The sequence below is a fragment of the Rattus norvegicus genome, chromosome 20, assembly GCF_036323735.1.
Source record: "Rattus norvegicus strain BN/NHsdMcwi chromosome 20, GRCr8, whole genome shotgun sequence".
Classification (NCBI taxonomy): domain Eukaryota; kingdom Metazoa; phylum Chordata; class Mammalia; order Rodentia; family Muridae; genus Rattus; species Rattus norvegicus.
The window spans coordinates 30,871,960-30,888,384 of NC_086038.1; the positions used below are offsets into that span (position 1 = coordinate 30,871,960).

At 48.8% G+C, this 16,425-nt stretch overlaps 2 protein-coding genes across 4 annotated transcripts in view; both read right to left on the reverse strand.

Annotated features, from left to right (window-relative positions):
- Hk1 (hexokinase 1) overlaps positions 1 to 2,855 on the reverse strand; it is a 101,593-nt gene extending 98,738 nt beyond the window's left edge. The window contains exon 1 of the mRNA NM_001393711.1: positions 2,762 to 2,855. The gene's annotated coding sequence lies outside the window, so the exon portion shown is untranslated. The remainder of the gene's footprint in view (positions 1 to 2,761) is intronic.
- A 3,222-nt stretch (positions 2,856 to 6,077) lies between these two features.
- Positions 6,078 to 16,425, reverse strand: part of Hkdc1 (hexokinase domain containing 1) — a 39,008-nt gene continuing 28,660 nt past the window's right edge. For all 3 annotated transcript variants that reach the window (XM_039099162.2, XM_039099165.2, XM_039099167.2), the window contains 3 exons: positions 14,424 to 14,579; positions 8,500 to 8,733; positions 6,078 to 6,860 (listed from right to left, as the gene is read on the reverse strand). In XM_039099162.2, the coding sequence (XP_038955090.1) occupies positions 6,713 to 6,860; positions 8,500 to 8,733; positions 14,424 to 14,579 (538 nt within the window). In that variant the 3' untranslated portion in view covers positions 6,078 to 6,712. The remainder of the gene's footprint in view (positions 6,861 to 8,499; positions 8,734 to 14,423; positions 14,580 to 16,425) is intronic.

Here is a 16,425-nt window from a genome sequence, read left to right on the forward strand (position 1 = left end):
AAGAACATGAGAAGTCACTCGTTGAAAAATAATAGAGGGGCTGGGGATTTAGCTTAGTGGTAGAGCGCTTGCCTAGCAAGCGCAAGGCCCTGGGTTCGGTCCCCAGCTCCGAAAAAAAGAAAAAAAAAGAAAAATAATAGAAAACACAGAAGCAGATTTTGGTGGGTTTTTCTTTTTCTGATAGAATATGAAAACAAAATAATAAATCAGACTTCAAATTTAAATTTAATTTCTTTCTCTCTTTTCTTTTTTCTTTTTTTTTTTTTTTTTTTTTTTTTTTTTTTTGAGACGGAGTCTCAAGTGGCCCAGGCTGATGTCAAACTCACTCTTTACCTGAGTCTGGCTTTGAACACCTGAGCCCTCTGCCTTCGTTTTCCAAGTACTGGGATCACAGATGTGGACCACTGTACTTGACTTCAGAAACTTTTTTTCTTTATTTAAAAGATGCTGTTTGCAGGACCACTGTGCTCATGAACTCCCAGTTGGAGTGAATAGGATCAAAAGAAACTGGATGAAAAATTTAAGGACTTACTAGCATTGTAAAATATATTGTTTAGACTATAGAAGGTCAAGCACGTAACAGATAGAGAACCACTGGTTAAGAGTTAAGACCAGGGAAAGAGCTGCTTAACTGGAAGGTTCCACTGCCCCCCCCCCCCCAGTAAGTGGACAAGAAGGCAAAATAAATACAAGAATTTAAAGTTAGACAGCAGGGAAGCCAGAAGCAGAAGAGTGCCAGGAAGGCAAGACGGAGGTTGACGCTGTTGGAATAAAATGGCATACATTCCTTACAGCCTGCAAAAGCGAAGAGCCTTGGCCACTAGCAAGAAATACAGGGGAAATATATCTTACATTATGAACTATCAGAGACGAAACAAAATTTCTAAATGGCTCTAGAGGTAAGAACCACAGCAGGGTAGCACCTGTGCCGTCGTCGTCGTCGTCGTCGTCGTCGTCGTCAACAGAAACCACGGACTTTTTAAATTTTATTTGTATGTTTATGGGGAGGGTAGCACATGTCCCCTCATGCATGTGGAGGTCAGAGGACAGCTTTCGGGAGTCAGTTCTCTTCTTCCACCATGCGGGTCCCGGGGATGAAGGGCCTTAACCCACTGAGCCATCAGGCTGGCCCAGAAACTACCAGCATTTTTTATTGAGATTGTTGTGAATGTCTCAAAATGAGGTTTACACTCCTGAGAGCTTCAAAATGGTGATTGCGATTTGGTTCTGTTGGGCTTGTGATATAATGAATTAATAACTATATGTATGACGGTTACCACTTTCTCCTTTTGGGCAGGTATAGTAGGGGTTTGAGACAGACACTCCCTATGTAGTCAAGGCTAACCTTACTATGTAGCTTTGGCTAGACACTCTATGTGGCCCAGACTAATCTTGAACTTGTGACTTTGCCTCAGCCACCCAAGCATGAAAATTACAGGCATGCCTCCCCAGCCTTATTGTTACTTCCTAAGAGCCATTTCATGGGCTGGAGAGATGGCTCAGTGGTTAGAACTGACTACTCTTCCAGAGGTCCTGAGTTCAATTCCCAGCAACCACGTGGTGGCTCACAACCATCAGTAATGGGATCCGACGCCGACTTCTGGTGTGTCTGAAGATAGTGACATTGTACTCATATAGAATAAAATAAATAAGTCTTTAAAAAAAATAAAAGGAGCCATTTTATAATATCCTCAGTAACTCTATTCATTTCATACACTCGATATTTTCCTCAGAAAAGATACGTTTCAGGCCCTGACCCCAGTGGGCCATGGTGCACCTGTGCATAGGAGCACACACTCTGCAGATCTGAAGGATGGAGGCGACAGTCGGCCTCCACCTGGTCCTTATTTCCTATGCTGTCTCATGGATACAAACGGATACAAACTAGCCTTTCTCTCAAATGGATACAAACTCGCCTTTCTCTCTTGTGAACTCTAACATTGCAAGATGGCGTCATACCTCCTTGGGTCTTCAATGCCTAGAATGGGACTCAGCACCAATTGAGCCATTACCTATAGACGATCTACTGTGTATGCAAAACTTGGGTCCTACTGGATGAGACAGATGAATGGAGAGTCATTCAGAAGCAGTGAATCCATTCATTTGCTAGTCTCCCTTCACTCCTCAGTTTTTTCCACAGAATGAAGGCTGCACACTGCTCACTGCCGCAGCCAGCTCTGGGGACCATCGGTAGCATGGAGAAGAGGAACCCAGTTCTCATTCCCAGTGAGACCCTTTCTTCCCCGTGGACAGAAGTGAACTGTTTCTGAATGGGACAATGAGTCAGGCCACTTGTTCTGGGAAAGCAGGTGACAGAGAAAGCTACTCACATTTTTACCTATCAGCTCCTTCTACAAAGAGCACCAAGAGGAGACTGAGTTCAGGGCTCTAAAATGTACGAAACAATGCTCTTCTCTTCGATGGCTGGAACTGAACCTCATTACATAGCTCAGGCTAGCCTCAAATTCAGAGATCTACCTACTTCTGCCTCCACAGTGCCAAGACTGTCTTTATTTTATATGGAATGGGATTGTATGTATCCAGGCTGGCTTTTAATTCATTTATAGCCAAGGATGACCTTGAATCTCTCCTCCTAAGAGCTGGAATTTGAGGACAAGTATCCCCATTCTGAGTTTCTGCGGTGCTGGGGACCAAACCCGTGCCTTTGAACAGGCTGGGTAGGTTCTCTACCAATGGAGCTCCATCCCTGGCTGATCTTCTAAAGAAGAGAGACTATGAAGTTCTCCCAAAGACAGTTTACCTTGATGTAGTTACTGGTCTTGCCTAGCGAGCCTTGAGAAGAGGGGGACCCTCCATGGTCCCAGGTGGTTCAGGGACTCCTGCAGTCATGGAATGGGTTCTTGCCCTCTCTGGAGTTCCAGTGTTGCTTCAAACTCTATGATGTCATCAACTGGTTACAGTGGCTAAGGGTACTTAGATACCTACCTTGGGACTCCGTTTCCTTCTAAGAGATCGTCACTAGGCCAGAAGGCTGGATAACCTTGTCAAACCTGCTTACATGTGCTGAAAGACCATGGTGGCACAGCAGGCTAAACCAGCAGGCCAGATTATCTATCCAGAAAGGTTGCTGCGGATTCAGAGGGAAGTGGGATAGAGAGCTGAGGGTGTGGTACCCAGGAAGGAGAACTGGGGAGAGGTTACAAGGACAGCCAGGTTCCCAGCTAATTAGGACAAAACCTAATGGGCCAGGGAGCTGACTCAGCAGTTAGAGCACTGGCTGCTCCTCCAGAGGATGAAGGGTAATTCCCAGCATCCACAGGGTGGCTCACAGAGGTCTGTAATCCTGTTCCAGGGGATCCTATCTGTCACACGGGCAGGCAGAACACTGATGTACATTAAATAAATAAGACAAAACCTACTGAGATTTCGTCAGGGCCCAGCAAAATTGGGAGGTAAACCATCAGGAGGCAAACAGGAGAACTGACACAGTTCCAGGGCAACCTTGACTGTCTCAAAAAGACGACAGGAAGTGCCCGTGAGGTAGCTCAGCCATTGGGAGCGCTCACCACCAAGCTGAACCTGAGTTCAACCCCAGAACCTGCATGGTAGAAAACTTAAAAACCAAAGGAAAGGGGCTGGAAAGACAGCTCTGGCTAAGAGCAGTGGCTGCTCCTGTGTAGAACACAAATTTCATTCCCAGTACCCACATGGCAGCTCATGATCATTTTAAGTCCAGATTCAGGGGGTTCGATGCTCTCTTCTGGCCTTGTGAGTGCCAGTTATGCACACAGTGCACAGACACACACTCGTACAAAACATTCATATGCATAGAATAAAAATATAAATATAAGGACGGGGATTTAGCTCAGTGGTAGAGGCCCTGGGTTCGGTCCCCAGCTCTGGAAAAAAAATATATATATATATTATATATATATTAAGGAGGAGGGGGAAAAGGGGGAAAAGGAAGAGGTTTCTCCAAAGAAACAAAATAAATTTAAGAAATCCTCTAACGCTTCTCCAGAGAGGCATAGCTTTGAAACACAGAAAAGCTTGGCGGTGCCATATAGGACCTGTGCACAGAACTACATGGCCTCTGGCTGTTTCAGAAAGCACTGAAGAGAGAGCCCTTCAACTCCCTCATCTGGCCCTAGGCTGCTCGTGTGTGTTCGTGTTCTCTCTCTCTCTCTCCCTCTCTCTCCCTCTCTCTCCCCCCCTCCCTCCCTCCCCCTCCCCTCTCTCCTTCCTCTCTCTCTCTCTCTCCTTCCTCTCTCTCTCCCTCCCTCCCTCCCCCTCCCCTCTCTCCTTCCTCTCTCTGTCTCTCCTTCCTCTCTCTCTCTCTCCTTCCTCTCTCTCTCCCTCCCTCCCTCCCCCTCCCCTCTCTCCTTCCTCTCTCTGTCTCTCCTTCCTCTCTCTCTCTCTCTCTCTCTCTCTCTCTCTCTTCCCCCCCTCCCCCGGGACTTGCCTCTGTCTGCTACTGACAGACTGCCTCAGCATGTGACCACCCTCCGCACAGGGAGCCACCCGTCCCCTCTCAGGAAGTGACAACCAGCAACAATGCGGGGTTGAGACAATGTGTCAAACACGTCAACTCAACCTAAACTGTGCAATATTCTTCTTTGTTTCCCATGAGAAGGAGTTGTCACTTACACACACACACACACACACACACACACACACACACACACACACCCCACGGGAAAGCTTCTTAGAAAATTTTACTTTAAAAAACATACTCCAGGGCTAGAGAGATGGCTCAGTGGTTAAGAGCAGACTGTTCTTCCAAAGGTACTGAGTTCAATTCCCAGAAACCACATGGTGGCCCTCAACCATCTGTAATGGGATCTGATGCCCTCTTCTGGTGTGTCTGAAAAGCCATATTCCTCCTCAGTAAGTATTACAATCCTGGGATCCTTCTGAAATTAAAAAAAAATTATCAGACTCTTGGTGGTGGTAAGCCCACTCCTTTAACCTTTGGGCTCCGAAGGAGGCAGAAGCAGGTGGATCTCTAGGAGTTCAAGGTCTACAGAATGAGTTCCGAGACAGCCAGGACTACACAGAAAACCTGTTTCAAAAACAAAAATTAATTTAAAAAAGGATACATCTGGCAACAAGCTTACAATCTCCCCAGATAAGGAGTCCACAGAGTCTGGGGACAAGACAGAAAGGATGGGCATTTCAGGGAAGAGAGAGCTAAGAGCAGAGGGAAAGGAATGGCTCCTGGAGAAAGAGTCAGGGACGCATCGGCTCCAGATAGCTCCAGTAGATAGGGTTAGGGAATACTGGTGGACAGGGGTTCCCCACTTCAGAGAGAAAGAGACTGGTAGAGGAGGAGAAAGGACTCTGGGGCTGGGGAGATAGGAAAGTGCTTGTCTCCAAACATCAGAGCTGAGTCGCAGCCACAGATAAGACCCATTCTGGTGTGGCTGGTGTGCCTTCAGTTCTAATGGTTCTAATGGTAGGAGGTGGAGACAGGAGGATGCCTGAGACTTGCTGGACAGCCAGCCTAGGATAATCAGTGGGGACCTTGTCCCAAAGGAGACGGATGGCACTTCTGTGGGGGACACAGAAGTTATTCTCTGGCCTCCATGCACATGTGTACAGCACACACACACACACACACACACACGAACACACACTTACATGTGTATGCACACAAATATACACGTGTATACACAAACACATATCCACATATACATGTGCACACATGCATACACACCCCTACACATGAACACATATCTGCATGTATGCACACATACCTAAAATGAATACACATCTACATGTGCACACACACACACACAAATACACACAAGAACACGTATCTGCATGTGTGCACACATGTATACACACCTGCGCATGGACACATGTGAATGCACACATATGCACACATACAACTTCCAACTGGCACCAGTCCAAGAGCAAGCGCTTAGGCGCAGGCCACGTGGTCACTGCTCAGTCTTGGGGAGTACCTCATGTCAATCAAGTGAAATGTGGATACTGGCTTCAGTAGATCCTCGGTTGGCAGGAAGTCTGGACTCTATAGATCCTGGATGTCCCTTAATGGGACCTGGAGATGCCAACAGGGCTCCCGGGGGAAAGCTCCACGCCTAGTGCCAAGGTTCCTGGAAACCCGTTTCTTTTATTCATGGACCCGTACTCATACACCTCACAGTCCGAAACAAAGGCAGACAGCAGCGTCACAGGAATGAGAAATAGTACCTCGAATGGTGTCCCACCCCACAATATACACATGGGCAATGGCACCCCAGGTGTTCACAGAGTGCCCTGAGAGGGTGACATTCCTCCTGGCTTCAGTGGGCTCCTCGATTCTCGGAGATGCAGGTGCCAAAGCCCTTGTCCCACCCCACCCCACCCCCGGGGCCTCTAAAGCCAATATGACAAGTGAGGCCATAGTAGCCTAGATCCCCGAGTTCACTACGCCCTTCTTCCTCTCAAGGGTTCAGGCCCAGTCTCCCACCAGACGTAGCTTAATGCCTGGAAAGGGAGGCTCCAGCAACCCCAAGACCGGATACCATTGAATGCTCACAGCTCAAGTGAAAGACTTGCCAAATGGGCGTCTCTGGGGCCAGATCCTTTGATTTTTTTAAAGTCAGCCCGTCTTTGGCCAAAATATGCCAAATGGAGGTGTCGCCGAGCGTCACTGCCAGGCCAGCACCGGGATGCTAAGAGTACTAAGAGAGGAAGGTCAGCCCAGCGGTCGTCTGGTGGCCCCTGTCACCACAGGCTGGGCCACCTAGTTGTCCTTCGGCAGCTGCTGTAACCTCTTGGCTACAGCTGTGATCAGAGCTGCTCCCTTCCCGCTGCCGTCTTCTGACAACATGAAAGTCACGTCGCACTGAGGAGCCAGGTCCTTCACTGTCTCCTGCAGTATCCGGGAGAAGCTGGGACAAGAGGAAGAGTGGAGATCAGCCCTTGTAGTGGGGTTGGTGGGAGCATGGTGATCACGTTTTCCTCTCTGGCCTTAGGGGAAAGCCCCATGCCCTCGGGTCAGGTGTGGTGCTAGCTGCAGGATTCTCACAGAACCAATCCAAAGAGTCTCCATTCCTAGTTCAGGGCTTCTGTTAAGGGAGGGGGGCCACTCCACCAAACTGTCGTCAGCACCTTTTGCTTTATCTCCATTTTACTAGACAGGGCTTCTCTGGGTAGCCCTGGCTGTTCTGGAACTCACTCTGTAGACCAGGCTGGCCTTGAACTTAAGAGATCAGCCTGCCTCTGCCTCTCAAGTGCTGGGCAAGGGCCTGCACCATCACTGCCCTGAGGTGTCAGCACCTGTGGTTTCTTTCTTTCAATTCTTAGTTCAAGAAAGAGATCTGGAGCTGGTGAGATGGCTCAGAGGAGCTTGCCTGCCTTCAGGCCTGAGTTCGATTCCTGGGTGGGTCCCGTGTGCTGATAGAAGAGAGCTAATGCCTATGCATCCACATATGTCCATACATACACATATACACATGTATGCACATATACACATATGTACATATATACAAAACCGTAAATACACACATACACATATGTACGTGTATGCAAAACCATAGAGACACATATACACATATGTACATGCATACAAAACCATAGATACACATAGTCACATATGTACATGTATGCAAAACTATAGATACACATATACACATATGTACGTGTATGCAAAACCATAGATGCACATATATACATATGTATGTGTATGCAAAATAAATGTAAAGACATTTAAAAGGCTATATGTGTAGAAACTAGATCCCAAAATGTGTGTCCCTGGGGACAAAGAAAAGCAGCTGTAAGGCAGAGATCAGCACCACAGGGATTTTAAAATCGTGTTCCACATCTCCTGTCACCAAAAGAAGATGGGAACATTGAACAACTCGATAGCTTCTGCTGGGAGTGGTGGTGCACTGTGTTAATCCCAGCCCTTGGGAGGCATTGGCAGGCAGATCTCTGTGAGTTCAAGGCCAGCCTGGTCTACAAAGTGAGCTCCAGGACAGCCAGGGCTACACAGAGAAATTCTGTCTCAACCCTCCCTCCCGCCACAAAGAGCAAATAATAACTTTCATTACTGAAGATATTAATTTAAGCCTCATGACACTCTATGAGGACTATGATTTTGTTGTTGTTGTTTGGTTGGTTTTTGTTTTTTTTTTTTGTTTGTTTGTTTTTTTTTTTTGTTTTGTTTTGTTTTGTCTATAGAAAAAGAGCTGAAGCTCAAAGCAGGCAAAAACTGGCCCTATGCCACCTGGCTTCTGCTGGGTGGTGGTGTCCATTTAATCTCCATGCATCATTCCCTGAGGGGCAGAGGTCATTGCTGTTGACCTCGCTGGAGTTTAAAGGCTAACTCCTAAGCCTCACATGGCCAACCAAGAAGCGGGAGCACCAGCCCTTGCATCAGCCTCAGCAGCAGTGGGCTCTACTACTCACAGTTAGCATCCCCATGGAGCCACATCTTCCCATTGTGAAGATGAAGTTTGTGTGGGTCCAGCTGGGGCCCCCCACTTGCCTGCCCTTTGTCCCGGTTCCCACCACCGTCTCGGGACTCACTGTGGGTGCAGCTTGTACAGGGTGCCGTCCACGCCCACAGTGACCTTGAAGTGCTGGAGGCCCTGGTCTTCTCTCCTTTTCTCCACGATGGCAGCCATGCCGGCGCCGCACATCTGGGCAGCCCTCCGAGACACAGCCCCGCACACCTCCTTCACCACAATGCTGTCTTCGCAGGTGCTGTCCAGGCCCAGCTGCTGCAGGATCCTCCTGACCTGCAGGAGGGCCAGCCGGTCACTGTGGACAAGCAGGCCAGACCATTAGCAGCCGCTTCCCTCACCCGGACCTGCTTCACCTGATCCAGTCTTGTCGCCTTAGCCTAAAGAGCCCTGTCAATGGCTGGGGTGTGGGGTGGTGGTCTGGATCCCAGTTGAGCTGAGGTTTGAAACCCCAGTGACCATAGGGACGGTAAGCTTTTCCCTAAATTCCCAGGAAACTACAGCCTCCCACATGCCCCTGTAGAGAGGTTTGTGACCCTCAGTCACGTGGGAGCAGCACCCCAAGCCCTCCCACATGTAGATCTCCAAGCTCTCAGGCAGAGCCAACAGAAAGTACCTGCTGTCAGACACTGACCCATCCAAAAACTGTATATAAGAAGGAACAAAGGAATGTGAGAATCACTCCTTCGTCTGACAGCTTCTGTCATAAGAGCTGCAACACTGCTGCTGGCGGAAGAGCTCTGTTCTTCTGAAATCGCCCTACACCCCTCCCTGGCTAGTCCTCCTCCTGCTGGCTCAGCCCGGCTGGCCTGACATCTTGGAGCAACTGCAGCCGCAGTGGTGGAGAAAGAGGTGGTGCAGCACCAGCAGGGGAGGCAGTGGAGGCTGCCGAGGTGATCCCCCTTCCTGCTCGAGCTCTCTCCCCTTCACCTGAACCCTCACACTTGGCCGGGCCAGAGATATCTGAGGAAAGCCTCCAGCAAACAGGCCCACAGTGGGGGTGCAGAACGTCAGAGACACAGGAAAAGTCTTCCACCCTAGGAAGTCAGTCCTGTTGCCTTTAAACAGCGAGATGTAAGGGCACACTCTTGATCACATTACTAGGAGCTAATATCAGAGTCACCAGCCAATATACCAGATGCCTATTTCTCAGGAGTCTAAGGCTCGAGGTACAAGGGTTATCCTTTTAGACTCCCCTGTGGTGCTCTCTCCCCGTTCTGGAAGCCAATATCCTTCCGTCTCTATTTCTGTCCTTTTGGGGTCTGTTTCTTGCTATAGGCTATGTTTCTACCTTTGGCTGGCCCAGTTTTCACTCTGCGGCTCAGTCTCCAAGTCATGATAATCCTCCTGCCTCTGCTTAGCCAGTGCTGGGACTAGAGGTGTGTGCTGTCAACCCAGTGAAATATATTCTCTTAGAAGACCAAGACATGTTCTTAGCATAAACTGCATACGGCTGGGATGTTCAATGGTCAAGAGACTAAAGTAATACATGTGGGGTCTGGAGAGATGGCTCAGTGGTTAAGAGCACTAACTGCTCTTCCAGAGGTCCTGGGTTCAATTCCAGCAACCACATGGTGGCTCATGGCCATTTGTACTGGGATCTGATGCCCTCACTGGCAGTGTACTCATATATATAAAATAAATCAATCTTTAAACAACAATAACAACAACAACAAAGGAATATATGGCACATGATGAGACCTTGAAGGATGGGAGCCCTTAACCCAGGGATCCACAACTGGTCAAGACACGGGGAGAATAGATATTGCTGAGAGCTGAGCCCTAACCGGGACATCTGGATCACATCCCTTCCTCCCAGGGGCCAGGTGTCATCTCAGAGGAGGAGGCAGAATGAACCAGAGGAAGTGGATGACTACTACATCAAAACTGGACAGGACGGGAGAGTTGCACACACCACTTCGAACAGTTGTGACTGCGTGTACGAGACCTGAGTAAAGCTTAGCACAGAGGGCAGAGGAGGTCACAAAGCCCCCTTGGCTTGAGGAGTTGTGGGCAACTGCTGGCTGCTGGAAAACATTGGCTTGAGAGAGCTTTCTTCAGGGATGGAGGCCCAGGAAGGCTGCCCATGCTCCCGCACATGGGCATACAGACAGCATGGGATAGACCTGGTGGGTTCTCTCAAAAAGAACACATGAAACTGGAGAGGGAATAGCCTGGGAGGGGGTGAGGTAGGAACTGCTGGAGAGGAAATGGGGGTGGTTTAATCAAAATAAATTACATGTATATATGAAATTCTCAAAAACAAAAAGTTTGTTTTTTAAAAGAATGGGAACCAACCAGGTGGTGATGGCGCACACCTTCGATCCCAGCACTTTGGAGGCAGAGGCAGGTAGATCTCTGAGTTCGAGACCAGCCTGGTCTACACAGTGGGTTCCAGGGCAGCCAGGGCTACACAGAGAGAAAAACCTGATCTAGAAAAACAAAAAACAAAACAAAACAAAAAAAGAAAAAAAAGAACCTGAAAGGACCGTGAACATATACAGAGAAATGGCACCACAAGGACAAGCTAGCTTCAAGTCTAGACCCCAATTAAGGTCACAGTGAGCCATTGATAAGTGAAGGCAATTTGCACTGAGCTAAGCTAATGTCTGTGAGGTTGTATGTTTGATGAGCCCTCCAAAGAATAACAGATTGGAGGCCAGGCAGGGGTCACACAGTGGGCCAGTCAGGCTACAGAACAACTACAGATAAATAAAGACAGACAGCTCCTGAGACCCTGGTTTAGTCATAGGATGTTTTTATGTTGTTCCTTTCACTTCCTTTTTAATTTTTATTTATCTTGTGATGCTAGGAACTGAACTCAGAGCTTCCTACATTCCAGGCAAGCATTCTACCAACAGAGAAAGTGAACACTCTTCCCCCTCTGCCTTCTCCCCTCCCTCCCTCCCTCCCTCCGGGATCTTCCTTTGAAGCCCAGACTGGCTTCAAACTCTGAATCCCCTGCATCAGCTAGGTGCTGAGGTACAGGCGACCCCCATACTTGCCTTCTAGAAATGACTTGTTTGAGCTGAGGGGACACAGAGCACAGGCACAGGCAAGTCAGGCTGACTGAGCTGTTCTCAGAGGATCTCACCAGGTACACCTGCTCCTTAGCATGCCAGACCACTGGTGCTTCCTCCTCCTCCTCCTCCTCCTCCTCCTTCTCCTCCTCCCCCTCTTCCCCCCTCCACTTTCTCCTCCCCGTCCCCTCTTCTTCTAAAAGATTTATTATTTTTGTTTTATGTGTTTGGCTTGCACTGTGTGAGTGGCTTTCACTGCAGAGGCCAGAAGAGGGCGTGAGATCCCCCGGAATTAGAGTTACAGGCAGTGGTGAGCAGCCACAAAGGGGCTGGGAACCCAGCCCAGGTCCTCTCCAAGAGCAGTCACTGCTCTTAACCCCTGAGCCCTGTCTTTCTAGACCCTGATTTTACAGTACTCTACCTTCTACAGCCGGCTCTCCAGACAGCAAGAACCCTACAGGAGCTCCTCTGTGAGTGCTCTGACATTACTGTGAGCCCACTGATGGATTTGTTTTCTGTTGTTGTTGTTTAATTGTATTTTTGGAATAAAGTCTTGTTATGAAGTCCTGGCTTGCCTGGCACTCCCTGTGTAGCCCAAAGAAATTCCCCTGTTTCTGCCTCCCAAGGGCATAGATAAGAGGTATGGCTTGGTCTCTCTTTACACCCATTACTGACCCCGGGAGGGCTTTTTTCACTTGGGACCAGCACAACACATACACACACACACACACACACACACACACACACACAACTGGTGGTAGTGGAGATGGAAAACTATTCATTCGTTCATTCATTCATTATTTTTGGACAGAGTCTCATTTTTTTTTTCTTTTTTTCTTTTTTTTTTTTCCGGAGCTGGGGACCGAACCCAGGGCCTTGCGCTTGCTAGGCAAGTGCTCTACCGCTGAGCTAAATCCCCAGCCCCTGGACAGAGTCTCATATAGCCCAGACTATTGTAGAGCTCATTATAGGACCAAAGATGACCTTCAGCGTCTCTTTGTCTCCTTGTACTAAGGTTACACACGTGCCCCGCCAGACCTTATGCTATGCTGAGGACTTGAACCATGGGCTTTGCGCACTCCAGGGAAGCATTACCAACTGAGCCACATCCCCAGCCTCAAAAGTCGCTTTCCAAAAAAGCAGTGCACCCTCAGGGAAGTACTCCACTTGTCAGCTGCTTCTACTCCTAAGTAAATAATTCATAAGACGCAAATGACTATGTGCAAAAGAGTAACTATTATGGTGTTTCTCAGAATAACCGAAATTCATAAATTATAACCTTGGCGTCGCATACTAAATTACAATATAGTAACAGGGAAGTTTTATACAGAATTTCAAAATGATCGTCACAGTAGCCAGTCGATAAAGGAAAGCCTGCTTTCGAGAAACGTTCTGACTAATTAATGCCGGCAACACAAGACTGTCGTCATACACATCGACGAACAGTGACAATATAGAAAAGGGACAGACAGACGGAAATTCAACACTGAATCTGATCGGGGATCCTGGGTGAATGTAAGATTTCCAGGAGATCCGAGGGACAAAGGAGAGAACTGAATGCTGCTGTAATCGTTCAAGTCTGGAATACGGGAAGGTTGGAGGATGAAATATGGCTTCCTCAGCGACTGTGCAGTTAGGGAAAGCAAGGAAGGGAGAGAGAGAACGCCTATGGAGTAAAACGTATCTTAGGCACGCAGGTCAAACAGAAGGGCCCTGTTTGCCTACTAACGCATCCGAGACGACTGCACTGCTGTGTCGGTGTTCGTCTGACAGTTCAAGAACAACTCAGAGAAGGTATTTCTGACATTAGGGCTCACAGGAGCTGTTTGGGATATGATAATGGTAGTTGGTTATGACCTTTTAAAGGGCTTCTGTTTTAGAGCTCATCTTGAAATATTTATAAATGAGCTGACATGAGGTGTGGGCTCCGTTCCAACTTAACCTAGCCAGAGGCCGAGCCAGTGGGAGTGTGGGACAGATGCAGTCTGGTACGGAGCTGACCACACCTTTGTGAGGGACAGCGATGGGAACACTGGGTCTGCTTCACCGTTGTTCTGCTTTTGAAGAGGTTTGAAATCCTCCATGATAAATAGTAAGACAAGAAGCAGAAGCCAGGCACGGTGCAAATACTGGAACCCCAGCACTTGGGAGGTAGAGACAGGACTCAGCTACGTTGCAACTTTGAGGCCACCTGGGCCATATCAGACCCTGTCTACAAACAGACAGACAGACAACCGAGCATTGTAAGTGAAACTCCCTATGACTAAACACTGAATAAATGATATGTAAATCACATGTAAAATGATGGCATGTGTCAGATAAGCTTGCAAACCTTAAAGAACCCAAGAGGGGACAAAATACACAAAACTCAAAGTAGCCACATTTGTTAACAAGCGCATGAGTGATTTTCCTTTTCCAGATATTTCTTTCTCACAGGTACACCATCTTTTCAAAATAGAGGGGGGATAACTTGTAGCCTAAATTAATTCCTGTGGTATCCTTCTGGAACCCTGGTAGAGAACCCAGTCCTTTCAATTAAGTGACCTGGGGCTGATCTATCCCCAGGCAGTATGCTGTCCTGTGGGCTGGGATCAGATGCAGGGGGATGGACAATGGAGTGGCCGTGAGTGAACTCCATGGCTACTGGAGTTTTCCTGCCCACTCTCTCTGTTTCCTTCTCCAGGGCTCCAGGATGGCTTCGAACTCGCCATGTAAGCCAACACTGATCCTGGCCCTCCTGCCTCCACTTCCTGAGGACTGAGATAACAGGTGCAAACCACACACCTGCTTTCTGAAGATGCAGGGATCGAACCCAGGGCTTCACACAGGCTGAGCAAGCACCCTGCCATCTGAGCCACATCCCCAGTCTTGCTTTCATTTTCCCATCTCAAATCTTCCCACCCCTTGTGAGGAGCCACCCCCTTCCCTCAGCATCCCACACAAAGCAATAAGTCTGGTCATACATCACCTTTCAATCTGAGACAGGAATTTGGTTTCAAAGATACCCCTGGTCCGGAGTCGCTCTGAAATCTGCCCTCGGAAGAGGAGCCCCTGCCGGGTGAGGTCGATCAGGATCCGCCTCACAATCTCCCCCAGGTACATCCCACTGGTCATTTTCTCGTACCTGTTTGGGGAAGAGGGGATAAGACTGGTAAGGGCAGAAAAGTGCTCTCTGAGGATGCTGTTCTGGGTGTGGAAAGCAAGCCACAGGCGCCTGAAGCTCATGGTTCACCGTGGCCTCTGAGGCTCTCCCTGCAGTTGTCAAATAAACCTAATACAGAGAACAGGGTCAAATGAGGGAGATAGGCCTCGGAGCCGCCTGGGAGACAAGCCCAGCTTCCCACATCCCTGCACGGGGCACGGGCCCCTACTGTAAGTCTGAAAACTGAGAGCAAAGCAGGATTCTAAGGAGGCAGGAAGCAGGAGTCAACCCTTGCCTGGCCCCAGTGCGGCCATCTTTCCCAGCCGTGTGCTACCTGTCTAAACTGTTAAGGATTTCCTCCATTTGGGTTTTGGTTTTGCCTGGTGGACTTCGACTTTGCCTTTGAAGACATCTGTCCACCAGTGATTGCAACAAGCTACTAACACCCAAAAGGTGCTAAAAAATTACCATTTTCCCCTTTCCACCGTGCTCCATAAGGAAATGCAGCCAGAGAGGAAGAGACTTAGGAAGCAGCCAGCACTGGGGAGGCTCAGCGCACAGGAGTGCAATCCCCCTGCGCTGGGTGGGAGGTGAGGCGGAGGAAGGCTGGCCATTCACCAGCCTGAGGTGAATGGAAATGCGAGTTCACTGTCATCTGAATGCTGGCCTCACACCCACGCTGTCCTGGAAACAAGCAGGAAGATGCTGCAAACCAGCGTTATGGAAGGCAGCTTTGCCAGGTCCAAAGGAAACTCGGGACCAATGGCTAACCGTGGTGCCTACTCGTGTACCAAAGCACATGCTGGCCTGCTGGTCTCTCTCAGCTCTGCTGACCAGCCCTCTTCCCCTAAACCTCTCCAGCCCTAAACTTCCCTTTCCCAGCCTCTCACTCCCATATAATCCGACCCTTTTGGCCACAAACTCTCTTGATCCTCCACTCCTGGCTCTGGGTCCCCTCTCTTGGCCCTGTCTTCGCTCTCTCTTCTCGTCCCCTCTTGCTCTCCTCTCTTCCCTCTCCTCTCATGGCCCAGTTCACTCTCTATTACTTTCTCTCCTTGCTCTGGACTCTTCCAGATGTTTCTGGTTGTTCTCCCCTCATATCTACAATAAAAACCTCCCCGCTCCCCCTTGGAGCCGTCGTGTTCTCAATTCATCCAGTATTTATCAGTTCCACTCCATTAAACTCTCCAGTCTGGAAAGATGAGCAGACAGTCACAGAACTGAGACCCAAAACTTCCAGTGAGAAGGGCGGGAAACACTCAATGGCAATCAGGGATGAGGTCGTCAAGCCCTTTCTAATGCAGAAATGAGGACTGGGCCCAGGATTCATGCACACTGCCCCAGAACTCTAGGCTGAGCCAGGGTCTCAGCCTGAAGACTCTTTGTTTTAAAACAACCACCTCACTTGGGTTACAGCAACTCCACTGCCAGCCAGGAGCGAAGGTTGCCAAATAGGGCGATCTGTTCGAGCCTCCGCCTAGGCAATGTTCTCAGCTCCGCAGTCCCCAACATCCTTGAGCCGGTCTTAGCACATTTCTGACATGTCCAACCTCCACTTGCTTGTATGCCTCTGTGATAAATCTCTGCTTCCCCTGTTTACATATTACAAACCCAAGCTTAGCCAGGACACGTCTCACAAGATCTAAAACACTCTCTGGCTGTTGGTAGAAAACTTTCCTAACCTTGATCTAGGGGAGGGACCAGACTCAGTACTGCGGCCTCACACTCTAGCTTCCCGTCAGTCTGGCCCTCTATTCCAGTGAGTATCAGAACGCAGGCAGAAATCTACTGCAAGGTGTCTAGAAGCCATTCATTATCTTCTGTCTTT